Here is a 21,887-nt window from a genome sequence, read left to right as displayed (position 1 = left end):
CCAGAAATAGGCCCACATGTACCAATGGCCATTAATAGGCCGAAAGTAATATCAGGCTGAACTATTACATGGGCCTTTAAGAGGTCGTACTTCAAATGGGCCCCTGGTGGGGCTGAAAGCGCAGTCCCTATTAACGGGCCAGATCATATATGGGTCGTAATTTGGCCCAAAGAATGTCAGGCAGTTAACGGGCCGGATCCTATATGGGCCGTCATTTGGCCCAAAATATGATAGACTCTTAACGGGCCGGATCTGATGTGGGCTGTCATTTGGCCCAAAATGTGACAAAAATCTAATGGACCGGATCTTATGTGGGCCATAATTTGGCCCAAACCATGGCACGCTGTTAACGGGCCGGCCCAATAGAGTATGGAAAAATCTTGTGGGCCCTTGGTTGGGCCGGCCTTTTTATCTTAAATGGGCTACTGTTGGGTGATATGTCTCCAAGGTATCTATAATTTTTTATTGTTCCATGCTATTATATTATCTGTTTTGGATATTTAATGGGCTTTAATATGCTCTTTAATATTATTTTTGGGACTAACCTATTATCCGGAGGCCCAGTGTCAGTTTCTATTTTTTTTGCCTATTTTAGAGTTTTGTAGAAAATGAATACCAAACGGTGTTCAAACAGAATGAAACCTTCGCGATGATCTTTCTTGGACCGAAAAACAAACCAGAAGACTTGAAGATGAAGTCGGAGACACAACGAGGAAGCCACGAGCCAGGAGGGCGCGCCCAGGGGGGTAGGGCATGCCCCCACCCTCATGGGCCCCTCGTAGCTCCCCTAACCTAGTTCCTTTGCCTATATATACTCTTATACCCTGAAAACATCAAGGAGAGCCATGAAACCACTTTTCCACCGCCGCAACCTTTTGTACCCGTGAGATCCCATCTTGGGGCCTTTTCCGGCGATCTGCCGGAGGGGGAATAGATCATGCAGGGCTTCTACATCAACACCATTACTTCTCCGATGAAGCGTGTGTAGTTTACAGTTTACCACAGACCTTTGGGTCCATAGTTATTAGCTAGATGGCTTCTTCTCTCTCTTTGATTCTCAATACAAACTTCTCCTCGATGTTCTTGGAGATCTATTTGATGTAATACTCTTTTGCGATGTGTTTGCCGAGATCCGATGAATTATGGATTTGTGAACAAGAGTGTCTATGAATATTATTTGGTTATTCTCTGAATTCTTATATGCATGATTTGATATCTTTGCAAGTCTCTTCGAATTATTGGTTTAGTTTGGCCTACTAGATTGATCTTTCTTGCCATGGGAGAAGTGCTTAGCTTTGGGTTCAATCTTGTGGTGTCCTTTCCCAGTGACAGTACGGGTAGCAAGGCATGTATTGTATTGTTGCCATCGAGGATAAAAATATGGGGTTTATATCATATTGTTTGAGTTTTTCCCTCTACATCATGTCATCTTGCTTAATGCATTACTCCATTCTTATGAACTTAATACTCTAGATCCATGCTGGATAGCGGTCGATGTGTGGAGTAATAGTAGTAGATGCAGAATCATTTCGGTCTACTTGACACAGACGTGATGCCTATGTTCATGATCATTGCCTTAGATGTCTTCATAGTTATGTGCTTTTCTATCAATTCCTCGGCAGTAATTTGTTCACCAACCGTAATACATGCTATCTTGAGAGAAGCCATTAGTGAAACCTATGGCCCCCGGGTCTCTTTTCCATTATATTGCATCTCTTTTCCATATTATTGAATCTCGTTTACTATTTTGCAATCGTTACTTTCCAATCTATACATCAAAAATACCAAAAATATTTACTTTATTATCTCTATTAGATCTCGCTTTTGCGAGTGACCGTGAAGGGATTGACAACCCCTTTATCGCGTTGGTTGCAAGTTCTTGATTGTTTGTGAAGGTATTCGGTGACTTGTGCCTCGTCTCCTACTGGATTGATACCTTGGTTCTCAAAAATGAGGGAAATACTTACGATATTTGCTGCATCACCCTTTCCTCATCAAGGGAAAAACAACACAAGCTCAAGAGGTAGCAAGAAGGATTTCTGGCGCCGTTGCCGGGGAGATCTTCGCCAAGTCAAGCCATACCAAGTACCCATCATAAACTCTTCTCCCTTGCATTACATTATTTGCCATTCGCCTCTCGTTTCCCTCTCCCCCACTTCTAAAACAATTTTCGTAAACCTTTGCCTTTTCTTTGCCCCTCTTCCATTCGTCTCTTTTCGCTTGCTTCTTGTGTGTTCGTGTGTTAGATCGTTTGTTTCACCCTCATGGCTAGTCCTCCTATCATTATTAGTACTCCCGATAATGAAGTTCTCAATTTTAAACAAAGGGAGGGAGAAAATCTAAAAGGTTCTTGGTATAGAATTTGTAATGCTCAAAATAGATCAACTAGGAAGCAATCCACTTTCGTTCTTCTTCACAATTTTTATGTAGGCATTACTCATTGGAAAAGATATGTTCTTGACACCATTACTGGAGGGAATTTCTTGGGAAGCCATACTTCTGATTCTTATAATGCCATGATAGATTTGTTAGTCCCACCACCTCTTTTGGTCAATGAAACTATTTTAACCTTGGAACATGTGATGCAAAGGCTTGATATTATTGAAAATAAAATTGCTAATGTTGAGTTAATCAAAAATTTGGATAAAAAGATCCATAACCAAATTACTCAATATGGATCTAAGGTAGGAGTTACTCTAAAGAATCTTAGGGGAAAAGAACTTGTAGTTAATGAAAAGATAGAACAAGATTCTACTAGAATTAATAAACTCGAAGATATTATTACCAACTTGGGTTCCGCTTTTTCTGCCGTTAAAAATACCTCGAATCCTCCTCCTGCCAAAGTTGCCAAGTTTATTTATGTTCCTAAGAATAAGGATGAATTTTCTAGTAAGGAAAATGAAGATCTCAAATCAATAAGTATTCTCCCCAATTTTTCTGATATCATTAAGGAACCTTATGCCACAAATGAATTTCTCGATTTCTTGCCTAGGAGTATGATCATTAACAAAAACAAATAACCTCCTAAGGGCTATGTGTGTTCAATTGAAGAATTGCATGCCGAAGATGGCAATACCTAGATCTATTCATGTTTTTATGCCTAGCTAGGGGCGTTAAACGACAGCGCTTGTTGGGAGGCAACCCAATTTTATTTTTTGTTATTTACTTTTTGCTCCTGTATAGTAATAAATAATTCATTTAGCTTATATTTAGATGTGGTTTTATGTTTTAATTAGTGAATGTGCCAAGTAGAACCTTTGGGAAGACTTGGGTGAAGTCTTTGCGATCTTGCTGTAAAAAACTGAAACTTTTGCGCTCACGAGAATAATTGTATTTTTTTTACAGAAGAGTGCTTTTAGGTTGATTATTTTTTCAGATGATTAATAGACAAATTCCTCACGTCCACCAATTTATTTCAGAATTTTTGGAGTTACAGAAGTATTCGAAAGTTACAGATTTCTACATATTGTTCTATTTTTGGCAGATTCTGTTTTTCGTGTGTTGTTTTCTTATTTTGATGAATCTATGAGTAGTATCGGGGGGGGGGGGTATGAACCATAGAGAAGTTGGAATACAGTAGGTTTAACACCAATATAAATAAATAATGAGTTCATTACAGTACCTTAAATTGGTGGTTTATTTTCTTATACTAACGGAGCTCATGAGATTTTCTGTTGAAGTTTTGTGTTGTGAAGTTTTCAAGTTTTGGGTAAAGATTTGAAGGATTTTGGAATAAGCAGTGGCAAGAGCCTAAGCTTGGGGATGCCCAAGGCACCCCAAGGTAAAATCCAAGGACAACCAAAAGCCTAAGCTTGGGGATGCCCCGGAAGGCATCCCCTCTTTCGTCTTTGTCTATCGGTAACTTTACTTGAGGCTATATTTTTATTCACCATATGATATGTGTTTTGCTTGGAGCGTCTTGTATGATTTGAGTCTTTGATTTTTAGTTTACCACAATCATACTTGCTGTACACACCTTTTAGGAGAGACACGCATGAATCGGAATTTATTAGAATACTCTATGTGCTTCACTTATATCTTTTGAGCTAGACAATATTGCTCTAGTGCTTCACTTATATCTTTTTAGAGCATGGTGGTGGTGGTTTTATTTTATAGAAATTGTTGATCTCTCATGCTTCACTTATATCATTTTGAGAGTTTTTAGAAAAGCATGGTAATTTGCTTTGGTTATAAAATTAGTCCTAATATGATGGGCATCCAAGATGGGTATAATAAAAACTTTCATATAAAGTGCGTTGAATACTATGAGAAGTTTGATTCTTTATGATTGTTTTGAGATATGAAGATGGTGATATTAGAGTCATGCTAGTAGAGGAGTTGTGAATTTGAGAGATACTTGTGTTAAAGTTTTTGATTCCCATAGCATTCACGTACGGTGAACCGTTATGTGGTGAAGTTGGAGCATGCTTTATTTATTGATTGTCTTCCTTATGAGTGGCGGTCGGGGACGGCAATGTTCTTTTCCTGCAAATCTATCCCCCTAGGAGCATGCGTGTAGTACTTCTTTTTGATAATTAATAGATTTTTGCAATAAGTATGTGAGTTCTTTATGACTAATGTTGAGTCCATGGACTATATGCACTCTCACCCTTCCACCATTGCTAGCGTCTCTACTACCACGCAACTTTCGTCGGTACCATATAACTTCCTCAAAACAGCCACCATACCTACCTATTATGGCATTTCCATAGCCATTCCAAGATATATTGCCATGCAACTTTCCACCGTTTCATTTATGACACGCTCCATCATTGTCATATTGCCTTGCATGATCATGTAGTTGACATCATATTTGTGGCAAAGCCACTGTTCATAATTTTTCATACATGTCACTCTTGAATCATTGCACATTCCAGTACACCGCTGGAGGCATTCACATAGAGTCATATTTTGTTCTAACTATTGAGTTGTAAGTAAATAAAAGTGTGATAATCTTCATTATTAGAGCATTGTCCTAGTGAGGAAAGGATGATGGAGTCTATGATTCCCCCACAAGTCGGGATGAGACTCCGGACTAAATAAAAAAAAGAGGCCATAAAAAAGAGAAAAGGCCCAACTAAAAAAATGAGAGAAAAAGAGAGAAGGGGCAATGCTACTATCTTTTCCCACACTTGTGCTTCAAAGTAGCACCATGATCTTCATTATAGAGAGTCTCCTATGTTGTCACTTTCATATACTAGTGGGAATTTTTCATTATAGAACTTGGCTTGTATATTCCAATGATGGGCTTCCTCAAAAGTGCCCTAGGTCTTCGTGAGCAAACAAGTTGGATGCACACCCACTTAGTTTTTTTTTTGAGCTTTCATACACTTATATCTCTAGTGCATCTGTTGCATGGCAATCCCTACTCACTCACATTGATATCTATTGATGGCATCTCCATAACCCGTTGATACTCCTTGTTGATGAGAGACTATCTTCTCCTATTTTTGTCTTCTCCACAACCACCATTCTATTCCACTTATAGTGCTATGTCCATGGCTCACGCTCATGTATTGCATGAAGATTGAAAAAGTTTGAGAACATCAAAAGTATGAAACAATTGCTTGGCTTGTCATCGGGGTTGTGCATGATTAAATATTTTGTGTGATGAAGATAGAGCATAACCAAACTATATGATTTTGTAGGGCTAACTTTCTTTGGCCATGTTATTTTGAGAAGACATGATTGCTTTGTTAGTATGCTTGAAGTATTATTATTTCTATATCAATATTAAACATTTGTCTTGAATCATTCGGATCTGAACATTCATGCCACAATAAAGAAATTTACATTGATAAATATGTTAGGTAGCATTTCACATAAAAAATTCTGTTTTTATCATTTACCTACTCAAGGACGAGCATGAATTAAGCTTGGGGATGCTTGATACGTCTCCAACGTATCTATAATTTTTTATTGTTCCATGCTATTATATCTGTTTTGGATGTTTAATGGGCTTTAATATGCTCTTTTATATTATTTTTGGGACTAACCTATTAACCGGAGGCCCAGTGCCACTTTTTATTTTTTTTGCCTATTTTAGAGTTTTGTAGAAAAGGAATACCAAACGGAGTCCAAACGGAATGAAACCTTCGTGATGATCTTTCTTGGACCGAAAGCAAACCATAAGGCTTGGAGTTGAACTCAGAGACGCAACAAGGCATCCATGAGGCAGGAGGGCGCGCCCAGGGGGTAGGCGCGCCCCCACCCTCGTGGGCCCCTTAGCTCCACCGACCTAGTTCTTTCGCCTATATATACTCTTATACCCTAAAAACATCAGGGGGAGCCACGAAACCACTTTTCCACCACCGCAACCTTCTGTACCCGTGAGATCCCATCTTCGGGCCTTTTCCGATGATCTGCCGGAGGGGGAATCGATCACGGAGGGCTTCTACATCAACACCATTGCCTCTCCGATAAAGCGTGAGTAGTTTACCACAAACCTTCGGGTCCATAGTTATTAGCTAGATGGCTTCTTCTCTCTCTTTGATTCTCAATACAAAGTTCTCCTCAATGTTCTTGGAGATCTATTTGATGTAATACTCTTTTGCGGTGTGTTTGTCGGGATCCGATGAATTGTGGATTTATGAACAAGATTATCTACGAATATTATTTGGTTCTTCTCTGAATTCTTATATGCATGATTTGATATCTTTGCAAGTCTCTTCGAATTATCGGCTTAGTTTGGCCTACTAGATTGATCTTTCTTTCCATGGGAGAAGTGCTTAGCTTTGGGTTCAATCTTGCGGTGTCCTTTCCCAGTGGCAGTAGAGGCAGCAAGGCACGTATTGTATTGTTGCCATCGAGGATAAAAAGATGGGGTTTATATCATATTGCTTGAGTTTATCCCTCTACATCATGTCATCTTGCTTAATGCGTTACTCCGTTCTTATGAACTTAATACTCTAGGTGCATGTTGGATAGCAGTCGATGTGTGGAGTAATAGTAGTAGATGCAGAATCGTTTCGGTCTACTTGACACGGACGTGATGCCTATGTTCATGATCATTACCTTAGATGTCTTCATAATTATGCGATTTTCTATCAATTGCTCGGCAGCAATTTGTTCACCCACCGTAATACATACTATCTCGAGAGAAGCCACTAGTGACACCTATGGCCCCCGGGTCTCTTTTCCATTATATTGCATCTCTTTTCCATATTATTGAATCTCGTTTACTATTTTGCAATCTTTACTTTCCAATCTATACATAAAAATTACCAAAACTATTTACTTCATTATCTCTATCAGATCTCACTTTTGCGAGTGACCGTGAAGGGATCGACAACCCCTTTATCGTGTTGGTTGCAAGTTCTTGATTGTTTGTGCAGGTATTAGTTGACTTGTGCGTCGTCTCCTACTGGATTGATACCTTGGTTCTCAAAACTGAGGGAAATACTTACGCTACTTTGCTGCATCACCCTTTCCTCTTCAAGGAAAAACCAACACAAGCTCGAGAGGTAGCATTGGGCCCTACCACGTGTCGAGTTAACATAGGCGTGTTCCCTCCAATGTATGGATGACATCTGTCCCAACGCTAAGCCGACACGTGGAACCTTCGGCGAATGAGGATTTCACACGTGGAAAATTCACATTGGTCTGAGTTGTTAATGGGTTATCGGATCCAAACCGGAACCTGATAGCTTAATGGTGACCCGTTACGGTCGATGCCACGTGTCGGTTACCCTTGACGAAAGCACTTCCATGACACGACATTTATCATCATGGAAGTGGACACTTCTGTGATGATAATTTTGGTGTTTTCATGGAACACTTCTACGATAGCACATGTATGACTATCTTGATTATGGCATAAAATCGTCATGGATGTAGATGCATGACAGAAACGTGACCTACTATGACAAACACGTATCATCACGGAAGTGTTTTTTTTTGTAGTGAAGTATCTGACGGATAACAACTCGTCTTCTGGTAAAAGTATAAAAGTTATACAAGTTAATGTTATTGATATTCTACTTGCTGAAAACTCCAAGTCATGGGTATTTCATACCGGATCTGTTGCTCACATTTGCAACATAATGCAGGGACTACGGAAGATTCAGAAGCTGAGTAGAAATCAAGTTGTGATGCGAGTCAGGAATGGTGATGGGATTGCCGCTCAAGTCATCGGTGTCATGTCTTTGAGCTTACCTTCAAGATTTATTTTAGAATTGAATAATTGTTATTTCATTCCGAAGTTATGTAAAAACATTATCTTTGGATCATCTTTAATAAGTGACGGATATTCTTATAAATCAGAAGACAATTGTTGTTCGATATATTATAAGGATATGTTTTATGGATTTGCACCCATTGTTGGTGGTTTATTCATAATGGATCTTTAACATGAAAAAGATGTCTTTAACATTAATGTTAAATGTCTTAAGAAGACTAATGATACCACTTACATGTGGCACTACTGTCTTGGTCGTATCGGAAAGAAACACATGTAAAAACTTTACAAAGATGGAGTATTAACATCGTTTGATTTTGAATCATTCGATACATGTGAAGCTTGTTTGATGGGTAAAATGACCAAAACACCATTCACAGGTCATCCTGAATGGGCGCGAGAATTATTGAACATAATACATAGTGATGTATGTAGTCCGATGAGTATTCCGGCGCGTGGTGGATACTTATACTTCATAATCTTCACTGGTGATTTGAGTAGATACGGTTATATCTACTTGACGAAACACAAGTCTGAGAAATTTGAAAAGTTCAAAGAATTTTATAATGAAGTTGAGAATCATTGTGGCAAAAAGATAAAATTTATGCGATCAGATCGTGGAGGAGAATATCTAAGTCATGAGTTTAGCAAACATCTAAGTGATTGTGGAATTATTTCACAACTTACTCCTCCCGGAACTCCACAGATAAATGGAGAATTAGAAAGACGTAACCAAACTTTGTTAGACATAGTGAGGTCAATGATGTCTCTTACCAATCTGCCTTTGTCATTCTAGGGATTTGCACTTGAAACAACAACATATACACTAAATAGAGCATCGTCTAAGTCTGTTGAGACGACACCATATAAGTTATGGAATGGGAAGAAACCCAACTTGTCACATCTCAAGATTTTGGGCTACGAGACTTATGTAAAATGTTTACAACCAAATAAGCTCGATACCAAAGTAGAAAAATGTTACTTTGTAGGTTATCCACAAAGAAACAATTGGGTATTCCTTCTACCGAAAGTCCGAAGACAAAGTGTTTGTCAGAAAAAATGGACACTTTCTTGAGAAGGAGTTTCTCGCTAAAGTAGTAAGTGGGAGGACAATACAACTTGACGAGATTACTGAATCTCCAGAAGTTCAGAGGACTAACGAAACAGAATTTGTTCCAGAAGTCATCCACACAACTGAACTAGAAGTTACTACACCAGCTGTTCAAACATCGGTTAAAACTGTAACTAAACCACATAGCTCAGGCAGAGTTGTCAAACCTCCTGAATGGTTTCACAATGAAATATTCATCTTGGAATAAGATGAACATGTGCACTACAAAGAAGTGATGGCGGCGCCCAGCTCAAAAGAATGGCATAAAGCCATGCAATCTGAAATGGAGTCCATGTACGAGAATCAGGTTTGGAACTTGGTTGATCATCTAGAGGGTGTGAAACCCATATATTGCAAATGAATCTTCAAAAGGAAAACAAATGCACATGGTAATCCTACCATCTATAAAGCAAGGCTATTAGCGAAAGAGTTTTCGCAAGTTGAGGGAGTTGATTATGATGAAACTTTCTCTCCAGAAGCAATGTTGAAGTCTGTACGGATTATGATGGCAATCTTTGCATATTTCGACTATGAGAAATGGCACATGGATGTCAAAACTGCTTACCTAAATGGATTTATGAAAGAGGATGTATACATGATACACCAGAAGGTTTTGTTGATCCAGAGGATGTCAAAAAGGTTTGCAATCTTCAAAAATCAATCTATGGTTTGAAGCAATCATCAAGGAGCTGGAATCAATGTTTTGATGAAGTGGTAAAAAAGATTGGCTTCATTAAAAATGATGAAGAAGCTTGTGTATACAAGAAGTTTAGTGGGAGCTCTGTAGCATTTTTAATCTTAAATGTGGATGACATATTATTGATTGGAAATGATACAAAGTTTCTTAGCGCAATAAAAGACTATCTGAAGAGTGTCTTTTCAGTGAAGAATTTAGGCGAAGCTGCATATATGATAGGCATAAAGATCTATAGAGATAGATCGAGACGTCTAATTGCGCTGAACCAAAGCACGTACATTGATTTTTTTAAAGAGGTTTAAAATGGAGAATGTGAAGAAAGGTTTTCTTCCAATGTCACAAGGCACAACACCTAGCAAGAATCAATGTACGAAGATAGTTCATGAGAAAGTGCAAATGAGTCGAGTCCCATATGCCTCGGCAATAGGATCTATCATGTATGCTATGATATGTACTAGACCGGATGTTTCTTATGCACTAAGTGTTAGTAGCAGGTACCAAAGTAATCCTGGATTGGCTCACTCGGCAGCTGCTAAAAATATTCTTAAGTAACTCAGGAGGACAAAGGACAAGCTCCTAGTCTATGGAGGAGATGAAGAACTCATTGTAAATGGTTACACCGACGCAAGCTTCATGACTAGTATAGATGACTATAAATCTCAATCGGGTTATATTTTCACCCTTAATGGTGGTGCGGTGGTTTGGAAGAGTTTCAAGCAAAACACTATTGCGGATTCTACGACAGAAGCAGAATACACTGTGGCTTCAGAAGCTTCGGAGGAGGAAATCTGGATCAAGAAGTTTCTTGAAGAAGTTGGTGTGGTCCCAAGTGTGATGAACCCAATGGCACTCTATTGTGATAATAGTGGTGTCGTTGCTTAAGCAAAGGAACCAAGATCCCACATGAAGACCAGACATATGCAAGTATCAGATTATCCGACAGTATGTCGAGAAGGGTTTTGTGAAGTTCCTCAGGGTTCACACGGATTTGAATGTGTCAGACCCGATGACGAAGGCTCTACCACGAGAAATGCATGATCAAACACCAGATAGCCATAAGTGTTAAAGAGACTATGCAAACTAGATTATTGACTCTAGTGCAAGTGGGAAACCGTTGGAAATATGCCCTATGGGAAATAATATTGTATTACTATATTTCCATTGTTCATAATTACGATTTTATATTTCCTGCTATAACTGCTATGATCCTTCAATATGCGATTCAATGGAAAACTCATATGCGCGTGTGAAATGAAAAATGGTAAATAATAGGTTCCCGGTCTTGCCTCTAAGACTGGCTCAAGTCTTGTTGGTGATCACGTTTTCCGGATCTTAGGATACCGTTAAGTGTAACGATAGTCCTAAAACAACATTGAGGGTATGATGTTAGAAGAGCGATCATATTGAATCGACATAATACTTGTATGTTATACTTTGTGATTATATTGTCTGAAATCATCTTTTATAACACAGAGTGTTAGCATGTGTTTTTAGTTCCTCAGACCATGAGAGTGTCTCGGTCACTTCCTACCAGACGGTGGCTTTGGGGTTGCTCAAACGTCATATGTAACAAGGTGATCATAACGACAACTTTCAGGCTCACGGGAAAGTTTCACAAGTGACCGAATAGCTCGAGAGTGGGATTTGCTCCTCCGATGATGGAGAGATATTCTTAGGGACCTCTCAGTGTGACGGCATCCATCATCGTCTGGCTAGACACAAGTGACTACGTCATGGGGATGCCAGAACACGTTGACGAGAATGAATAACAAAACTGATAACGAGAGCAACGGTATAGTGAGCATGATGATAATTCAGGAGGATACCGATGCACACCGGGTTTTGTAAAGTATCGCAAAGAAAAGGGAACATCACATGATAACCAAAGGTTCACTCGAATATCATTCGTGTAATCATAGGGACCGATATGGATGTCCACGGTTCCGCTATCAGTCATTGAACGAAGGGGTTTCGTTCATGTCTATGATTTACCGAACCTACGGGGTCACAAGCTTAAGGTAATCCCAATCTGCTGAGTGTTAGTGGTACAAGAGTAATGCGAATATTTTTGTGGAATTGTTTCATTAATATCGAAATAGTTTTTGAGAGGTTCTAGAAGCGTTTCGGGGTCACCAGAAGGGTTTCAGTGAATGTCGGGTATTACCGATTAATTATATATAGGTTAAAATGTTTCAGGGGGTGTTAAATTATATATATATATATGTGTGTGTGTGTGTGTGTGTGTGTGTGTGTGTGTGTGTGTGTGTGTGTGTGTGTGTGTGTGTGTGTGTGTGTGTGTATCAATGAGCCTAACAATACCAAGAGGTGGAGAAGGATTTAGGGGAAGCACCCCCTTTCCCCGATGGGAGGTCGGATCCTAGTGGGGAAGGACTCCTCCTTTCCCCCTTGGCCGGCACAATGGGAGGGGAGTCCTTCCCCCCTTTGTGGTGCCCCCTCCTCTCCCCTAAACCTATATATACTAAAGGATTTCCATCCTATGCAACACAAGTTTTGGAGCCTCCTCTAGTTGATCTACTTCTAGTTCTAGTTGGTCCTAGTTGACTAATTAGAGCTAGCCCTAGCCACCTATAATCCTCATAATTAGAAGCCCCGTGTGGTTATAATCTCCTCCCTCTAATTTTTCGACGACGATTAGCTCTGGACGGCGAAGCGCTGCCGGATTGTGAAGACCGTATGCTTGCAACCAAGTAGAGAGATTGTACTTTCGGGCTTCCGTTCAAGGGATTGTTCGAGGGCGGTTCATGGGATCATCATCGACGTGCGAGGGACTCCAAGTACGATTTGCACCGACTCGTCTACTTCCGCTGCACTCCGGAGCCGGTAACGATCGTTGATCCAAACACGATATGCATCTTCATATTGTTCCTGGATGTTCGTAGGGCGATTTTTTTTATTTCTACTACGTTTCTCAACACCCCCAACCTTCAAATATGGAGTCTCGCGGGACATATATGGAGGGCGCTCCATAAATTTTGATGACTTGGGACCGGGTGGTGACTCTAGTAGAGTGGCCTTTTTGACCAAAATCATCGTATTGGCAATTGTTGATATGACCACTCTGCTAGAGCTGCTTCAAGAGCATCTTGAGCTGAACCCTAAACTTTAACCCCTCAAAACTTGATTCCTCAACTTTTTTTTACGGAAAAAACTTTCAATCTATTCATGTTCAATCATGGTAGTACAACGAACACTAGAAATAATATAAATTACATCCAGATCCATAAACGCTGAACCCATAAACTTAACTCACTATAGCTTACAATTTGTTCATATGTTTCGTCGAACACTTACAATGCATCACACACAACACACATACATCTGGCAAACACATACACGGGATAGAAAGAGAAGGCAAACAACACATCGTCTATTGTTTTTTTCTTCTATATGAAGAAGGCAGTGCTCCTAGCTGGTACTCGAAAAAGAAAACATACACGTACATTCAGCTGTCACAGTTTGCACGTCCCAAAATGGATATGAGCCATTAAGTTCTTTTATGTTCCAATGGCTAATATTATAATTACAAATTTCCTTATGGGCTAGCATAGCTTTTCACTTTCACAGATAAGGAATTAGATCATACTAGTGCCAATTAAACAGGAAGGCAATAATTGCTAGTATACCTTTTCCTTTAAAACATTTAATTATATCCTCTTGTGTGGTTTGAAATCACAATTTTGCACCTTAAATAAACTTAAATGGGTAGATGACTACATATATTGACCCCTTCACTCTGAATCTGGTACCCAACCAAGATCGCCGAGCCCGAAGGAGCACAGGTTCATCGATATCCTGTCTGGCTGTCTCGCAGTCGATGCTTGAGCTGGGCAAAAGGCAACCTGACTGTGGCTTCTGGCAGAGCCGATAAGGCAAAACGAACTTATCCCTCCCCGGAACGTGGAAAATCGAACGAAAACGAGAGATTATCCCGAACATTTAGAACGTGGAGAATGGAATCGAGAGCGCCGCTGAAGATCGACTTTGGACGGCTGGAGGGAAGCGTCGAGGGCCCCGGGCTCACGGCCACCACAGGTGGTCGCGTCCGAGGGATGGATGTGCCGCAGCGCACCTGCAGTGCGAACGACGTTCGACGCCTCCACCCGGCTTTTCCCGAGATGGAAATACGAATATCCCCTGATGTTTTCAGTCAGACATGCCGTTGCTCGTGTGTCACGACAGGAGAAAGAAACGGACACCGAGTGCTGGTCTCGTTTTCTTTTCTTTTCTTTCATGTCATTTCATTTTCTTTTCTTTTTTGCCCGGTTCAGTGAGTGGAGGTCAACAACCGAGATCACACAGTAGGTTTTGGCTTTTTAAACAAGGCAAAAGATTTGTCATTTCATCGAGTAAGGAAGAAGTTTTAGAACAAAGCTGGAAAGCGGCGAAAAGAAAAAGAACTACTCTCGCAGCATTATAATACACAACTGCTTTGCATCAGCCAAAGCCCAAAGAGACACCTCCTTTTTAATCTTGCAAATGAGAACCATCGAAGGGACGGTCATGTTACGAAAGACTCTAGTATTGCGTTCGGTCCAAATCTCCCTAGAGATGAGCATCATCAGAGAGGCCAACGCCTTGGGAGATCCAACCTGAATGTGTATGTTGGTGGTCCACCAATCTCTCACCGAGACCCTGTCACCCAGGTGGCTGTGTTGACGTGGTGCATCCAAGCCACGGAATAATATCGTTCCACACCCGAAGAGTGAATCGGCATTGAAAGAGGAGATGAGCCGCAGATTCTTGACATTGTTTGCATAGAGGGCATACACCACAATTGGGCCAACCCCGCCTAACTAACCGATCAGACATCGGAGGAGCCCACACCTTCCAGACCGATTGCACCAGATATGAAGTAGTAGGCCCTTCAAACTGTACCTTGTATGATGAAGAGGCAGAATACATACCATCTTTAGTGAACTATGTACGAGTATATATACAACGAAAACTGTGTACTGTGCAAGACTTGTTTTTTCTAAATATATACGTCTGTCAATTTGCAGACTAATATTAGAAGATACTTTCTCTGTATCATAATACATGTCGTTTTAGCATATATTATGGTACGGAGAGAGTATTACTTACTCCTAATGAACATGGCAGCAACAGGTATACATAAACTCAAATGTTATGACATCGATTACTACCTCTGTACCCTAGCCTACAAAAACATCTTATATTTTGATACAGAGAGTAGTTCACAATGTTTCACGTTGCTGGTACACGTAAATTATTATCATCCAAAAATTGCAGTATATGAACAAATAAAGCTTCACTTTTCAGGGTGGGGTCTTCTTACAGGAAAGATGGCCGCAACACAAATAACTGAAAACCCATATCTAGCTCCTTGACTTTAATTCATCACTTGGAACTCAAATTTCTTTGGCGCAGAAAATGAATCAATTGGTTTGTCATCTATTCAGCATTTCGGATGATTGGGCAGTGTTCACGAAAGTAGCGCTCTTGTTGAATCCTTCAAGTGCCATTATTCTTATTGCTTCCAAGCCCCTATGGAATGTGAAATCAAGCTGCAGAAGCAGATTACTTGCATTATTGTTCAGTTGTGCCGCACTTGAATCAATATAAAGATCATTTTTTTCGAAAGCATATACACTGGTGCCTAAGCATGACAGAGAAGCGGTAAATATTTGAATATTTTAAATTTGTATCAAGCATTCGAAACCTCTTCTTGTTCTTTTTTGGTGAATGGCTTGAGAACAAAGTTGGCAGGATCCATCTTCCCAGGTGGTCGTCCAATGCCTGCAAAAATATCACCAAGAATATTTCAGACAATAGTAACAATGTTAGAAAAGGAGAAAAGCGACAGACAAAGTGACATACCAATTCTTAGACGTGGAAAATCACGATTCTGTTTGAGATGGTTGATAATGCTTCTCATCCTTCAGATGGTGGACGAATGCCAAGAGAAAAATAGCTCTTGTCAGAACAAAAAATGCAAGAAAGAATCCCAGCTCATTGCAACTATTTCGTTAGGTTCTGCCAAGCTCTTCCCAGAACAATAACAAAGGAAAGGTTCACAAGGATAAAAATTATTACATTTACATTTTTTACTGTTAGTAATAAGATCTATATATGAGTAAATGAGGGAGAAATAAATGTACAAATGTATGCATGCTAATTTTGTCTGTTGGGTACTAGGCTTAGGGAGAGGCTCTTGCCCCTGGGGGTTAGACAGAAGAGTTTTTTCTTGCTCTCCTAATTATTGCTTGTTTTATTCTACAAAGGGTCTTCTTTATATAGAGGCCTAACAATCCAACCTAAGGAACAAATCATAGATCTTATCTCTAATTGGCTCAAGGACCAAGCAAAATAATATCTTCCTAATTCAAAACTATCTAACTAAGAGATCACGGGAATCATTTCACTAAATTGGCATTGGGTGGGCCATGTACTGTGCGTACATAACATCAACACAGCCTGGAACCTTAGACCTTGTACAATGCAAGGTGCTAAGGAGAGGTGCTGGAGAAATAAACCAAGCTTTCCTTAAGCACCGGTGCTTATTTGTACAGGGCAGACGCTTAATTAGGCGTCTCTCCTGTAGAAATAGGCACTGGTGCTTTAGAAAAAACCCGATTTATTTTGCTAAGCATCTCCCTAAGCACCTAGCATTGTACAAGGCCTTACAAGTTACAGTCAGTTTTTAAGATCACAATGCCATTACATTGCACTGAGTTCAAAGAACAGTTCCACAAAGTACATGATTATTCTATATTTTTGCTTAGTTAAACTTAAGAGTGCTTTGCGATTATATGCCTACAAAGTCATGAGGCTTTCATCCTATAGTTCATAAAAGAAAGGACGGGACAATAGGTTATGTATTTATACAGGAAATGTGTTTCATTAAAGAATTAGAAAAGACTGGAGTACCCATTATGCCCGCCATGTCCACCTTTTGGCAGTAGACGCAATTTCGCGAAGGGCAAATCCAGATCATCGTACATCTGCAGAGAAGAGAAGAATGATGTTGGAACCAAATTATATCCATCTGTGATAAAAGGAACCAAATCAAGATTAACATTTACCACAACGACTTGATTAAGTGGTATCTTGAAATATGAAACCAGCTGCCCAACCTGTACAGTTCAGGGCGTCAAACAAGGGAACAACGGAAGAAGTAGTTTCAAGTTTGTTTTGCAAGCATTATACTTACAGACTCACCGCTTGCATTCATAAATGTTTGCGGCTTGGCAAGCATGATAGGAACATCTCCAATACGACCTGAACGATTACAAACAATTTTACAAATGTCTATGTGCCTACAGAATGTTAAAGGAGTAACATGCATCTAGTGATGTTAAATAATCAGGAATAGGTTATCCTGAAAACTTTGGTGAGAATATTACCTTTGCCGACCATTGCCTTGAACTGCATACTGCTGAGTGATACACCCTCTGTTTCTGCTATAGCATCAATCATCTCGAATCCAACCTGTGAAAAAATGGATACAACCTTTACTTAAATAGAGATACTGTAAATAGAAGTTATGTGCAATTCAATTCTATACAACAAAGTATGAAACAAGAGCAAACTTAAACGAAATGACAAGCAGTGCAGAATAACCAGTTTTGCTGCCTATAAAGGGTAGTATCCTTCGTAATATATACTCCCTCCGTCCCAAAATAAGTGTCTCAACTTTGTACTTAACTTTAGTATACCTTGGATAAATAAGTATCTGGCTAGGACATTTAGCTGTTGCTCCAAATTCTTTACCAAAAAGTGGTGATTGGTCTAGATAACCATCCAGATACGGATATTGTCACGCTGAGATAGTATAAGATGAAATTCTGATAACCACCATGATTACGAAATGTGTTTATCAACAACAGGTTAACAGCCAATCACAAAGACAATATCTTCAATCGGTCAGCTAAAACAGAAAGCAGGTTTACACTCGCAAAATTGCTGCTAGCATGTTCCTACAATCACATACCAAATGTTCATGCCTACGTCCTCACTATTCACTGATCAAAGCGTGCAACCATTTTGGCGTCCAACTCCAATATGTACCAATTCTCAACATTTCAACCCACGAGTAACTAGGATAATTCCACAATCCCACCGAGCAGAATGATGGGTTTTGCAGTGAATAGAGCATGTACGGAAGCTTACGTTGTGGCGAGTCCTCTGGTACATCTTCCCGGGGTTGCCGAGCCCAACGAACAGCCACGGCTTCCGCGCGCCGCCGTCACCGACGGGGGCAGCTGACGAGGAGGCGGCCCGGCAAGCGGAGGCGGAGGAATAGCGCGACACACATCTAGGCCTTGCCCGCGCCAAAAAGGGGAGGCGGGAGGCCGAGGCGCCGGAGAGCAGCCGCATCGCCGCCGTTGTCGCCGGCACCACCAATTGGGCACCGGTAGTGATTGGATGGGACAGGGGCCTGAACTCGGAGGAACGCTGCGCTTCATAGGTTAGGTTAAATGGGCTAACCATGCAGGTAGTTAGATGAATTGATCGTTTGGCCCAATCTAACCACACATACACAGTTACACGGAACGTATCCGGTGCACCAAGGCAATTGGTGCTACCGGTGCACCGGACCCAGTTGCACATTAAAAAATATTCAAAAAAATCCAGAGAAAATTTAGTGTATCGATACAACATCAATGTATGTCGTCACAAAAATTCAAATCAAAATTTAAAACAATGCTCAAGATACAAAAATGACAAATTTAGCGTCAATGCGCCAATGGGCCAAAATTGAAGCCCAACTTGTGTTATGTACTATTCAGTGTCAAATTTATTATTTTTGTATCTCGAGCAATATTTCAAATATTGATCTAAATTTTTGTGACAATACACATTCATGTTGTGTCAATGCACTAAATTTTTTTCCCGCATTTTTCCGAACAATTTTGAATGTGCAACGGGCGACCGGTGCACCGGTAGCACAAATTGCCCCGGCGCACCAGATACATCCCCACAGTTACACACACACATGACTTATTTCTCATTGCAGTAAAAAAAGACTTATTTCTCATTGCTAAAAAAACAAGGCTTATTTATCAAAATTCACCTAAAAAAGACTTATTGCTAAACAAAACTTGATTCTAAAAAAATACTTATTTAAAAAACTTGATTCTAAAAAGAGGCTTATTTCACTCTAAAAAGACTACTTATATCACAAGCAGTTAATCCAATTAGCGGTCCTTCTTTACTGTCGTTTTCGTCTCGACTAGGGATTTATATGTTGGCATGTTTTCAACAAAAAAATGACCATCGGTTACTAGGTGTATAGTGTATCACCACTAGGCAATAATAGCAATCAACAATCACTACATTGATAGTGTATCACCACTAGGCAATAATAGCAATCAACAATCACTACATTGATAGTGTATCACCACTAGGCAATAATTACCCCTAAAAAAACCACTAGGAAATAATTTGCACAAATAGGGAAGTGAGTTTTCAAATGTCGCCAACAAGTAAAATACAATATTAATACATCATAAAACTATATAATGCAAGTTTTACATTGATGGAGAATGATATTAGTATCTTGATAAACAAGATAATATAAAAAGATAATCTAGCAAGCAAGTGGCATAACTCTTGTTTATCCTTAGCGAGGCAAACTTACCAAAATTTTTCTCTCTTTGTTGTTATTGAGCATACTAAGTCTTGTGACAATCTTGTTGATTTGTTCACTAAATCATTACCGGCGCCATCCTTTGAGAGATGTGTCTGTGGAATCGGTATGATGAGACTTAGGGAGATGCAAGGTTTAGGGGGAGAAACTTCACAAACTCATCGTTAAAATCTAGGTCCCGATGATCGAATACTCAACTTCACGGTTGAGTGGATTGTACTATTTTTTTCCTTGAGTGAGTTTTTCTGTCGTTTCTTAGGCAATTCATGCAATACAATAACGTATACTATGCGCTCTTTCTCCATATCTTTCTCACTAAGATTTTTGGAGTTTTGAGGCATGAATATACGGATAACTGCCCAAGGGGGGTGTTGGGAAACTGACAGCCTGACTCGGGCAGCACCCTCCTATTGACCGAGTGTTTCCCTCGCTTAATGTAAAGTGGGCATTTATCCCTCCACCCCCTAGTTATATACAGAGGAGAGCACCCTTTGTACAGAGATTAATAAAGAGGGCACTACCCCTACATCTCAGTGTCAGTTTTATTTCGTGTACCTTTATGTGATCGACTACGCCTACGGTGCTATCGCGCCGCAACCCTTGGACCGGACTCACCGGCAAAAGTTGTGGAACAATTAGTACGCCTAATTTGTTGCCTTTGCGAGAAAGAACGGTGTTGAATCATATACCACGCCAAGATTAATAATGTTTGGAAATGATTTCAGTCATCAACTCTTCTACCTATAAGAAAACCATGATATGTAGGTTCATCATAACTAGTAACAAGAATATGTTTATTCTTCCCTATTTCTTTCTACTAGGAAGCAAAGCTAGTCTTCCACCTTCCACCCACCGCATCGCCGAATTAAACAACCGAATCATATTCTCGGGACTTTTTCAAGAAGAAGCAGCCATCGTTGCTTGTCATTTTCATTAAGATTGGTGAAGAAGAGTGTATCCTCGCGGCCGAGGCGGTTTCACTTTGAGCGGTTTTGGCCCAGGCTCGATGGCTATCACCTGGTCGTGGCTGTGGCCTGGGCCTCCACACCACATGAGCCGGACCCCTTCCATCGCATCTTCACACGCCTACGCTCCACGATAAAGCATATGCAGCGTTGGAGCTCCAAGTTTGTGGGCAACATCTCGCTCCAGCTTGGCGTCGCTCGGGAGCTCATCATGCGGCTCGATGCGGCCCAAGATACCAGGCCCCTGATAACTCACAAGTATATGGGATCACAACAGTTTTTGAGGGTAAGTATTTAACCCCAATTTATAGATTCGATACAAGGGGATCCAAAGAATATTTGAAGGTATTAGCAGTTGAGTTGTCGATTCAACCACGCCTAGAGATTAATTATCTGCAGCAAAGTGATCAGTAGCAAAGTAGTTTGATAGTTTTGATAGTAGTGATAGCAGCAACGGTAACGGTAACAGCGGTAGCAGCGATATTGTAGTAGTAACGATAGCAGTAGCAATAGTAGTAACTTAGCAAGAACAATATATGATAAATTCGTAGGTTATCGTTGACTTGTTGGATGATATTCATCATGTGACAGTTATAACCTAGGGCGATACAACACTAGCTCCAGTTCATCGATATAATGTAGGCATGTATTTCGTAAATAGTCATACATGCTTTATTAAAAGAACTTGCATGACATCTTTTGTCCTACCCTCCCGTGACAGCGGGGTCCATATTGGAAACTAAGGGATATTAAGGCCTCCTTTTAATAGAGAACCGGAACAAAGCATTAACACATAGTGAATACATGAACTCCTCAAACTACGGTCATCACCGAGAGTGGGCCCGGTTGTTGTCACTCCGGGGTTGTTGGATCATAACCGTAGTAGGTGACTATAACTTGCAAGATAGGATATAAACATGGATATAATGATGAATTCATAAACGGTTCAGATCCGAGTTCATGGCACCCGTGCCCTAAGTGACAAGCATTAAGCATAGCAAAGTCATAGCAACATCAATCTAAGAACATAGTGGATACTAGGGATCAGGCCTTAACAAAACTAACTTGATTACATGATGAATCTCATCCAACACCTCACCGACCAGCGAGCCTACGAAGGAATTACTCACTCCCGGTGGGTAGCATCATGGAATTGGCTATGGAGATGGGTTGGTGATGTGGAAGAACGAAGATCCCCCTCTCCTGAGCCCCAAGCGGACTCCAGATCTGCCCTCCCGAGGAAGAACAGGGCTTGGTGACGGCTCCGACTCGTGGATCGTGATAATTCTTTCTCCCTGATTTTTTTT

At 40.3% G+C, this 21,887-nt stretch overlaps 1 protein-coding gene across 1 annotated transcript; it reads right to left on the bottom strand.

The window, feature by feature from the left end:
- Window positions 1-15,099: 15,099 nt before the first annotated feature.
- On the bottom strand, window positions 15,100-18,468 carry LOC119276690 (peptidyl-tRNA hydrolase, mitochondrial-like). Its single transcript, XM_037557821.1, has 8 exons — window positions 18,136-18,468; window positions 17,370-17,454; window positions 17,177-17,244; window positions 17,049-17,099; window positions 16,894-16,967; window positions 15,844-15,902; window positions 15,686-15,762; window positions 15,100-15,530 (listed from the first exon to the last, which is right to left on the bottom strand). Exons 1-8 carry the CDS (start codon window positions 18,454-18,456, stop codon window positions 15,414-15,416), a joined length of 852 nt encoding a protein of 283 aa, XP_037413718.1. The 5' UTR covers window positions 18,457-18,468; the 3' UTR covers window positions 15,100-15,413.
- Window positions 18,469-21,887: the final 3,419 nt, after the last annotated feature.

The sequence above is a fragment of the Triticum dicoccoides genome, chromosome 3B (assembly GCF_002162155.2).
Source record: "Triticum dicoccoides isolate Atlit2015 ecotype Zavitan chromosome 3B, WEW_v2.0, whole genome shotgun sequence".
Classification (NCBI taxonomy): Eukaryota; Viridiplantae; Streptophyta; class Magnoliopsida; order Poales; family Poaceae; genus Triticum; species Triticum dicoccoides.
The sequence above is the reverse complement of the archived record's forward strand: the minus strand, read 5'-3'. Positions and strand labels throughout refer to the sequence as shown.

Excerpts from the sequence above, each read along its gene's own strand:
- LOC119276690 (XM_037557821.1), bottom strand. The coding sequence starts at position 18,456 with ATGGTTAGCCCATTTAACCTAACCTATGAAGCGCAGCGTTCCTCCGAG. Across the intron at positions 15,763-15,843 it reads TTTTCCACGTCTAAGAATTG|GCATTGGACGACCACCTGGG; the intron begins GTATGTCACTTT and ends ATATTTTTGCAG. Across the intron at positions 15,531-15,685 it reads CCAAAAAAGAACAAGAAGAG|CTTGATTTCACATTCCATAG; the intron begins GTTTCGAATGCT and ends CTGCTTCTGCAG.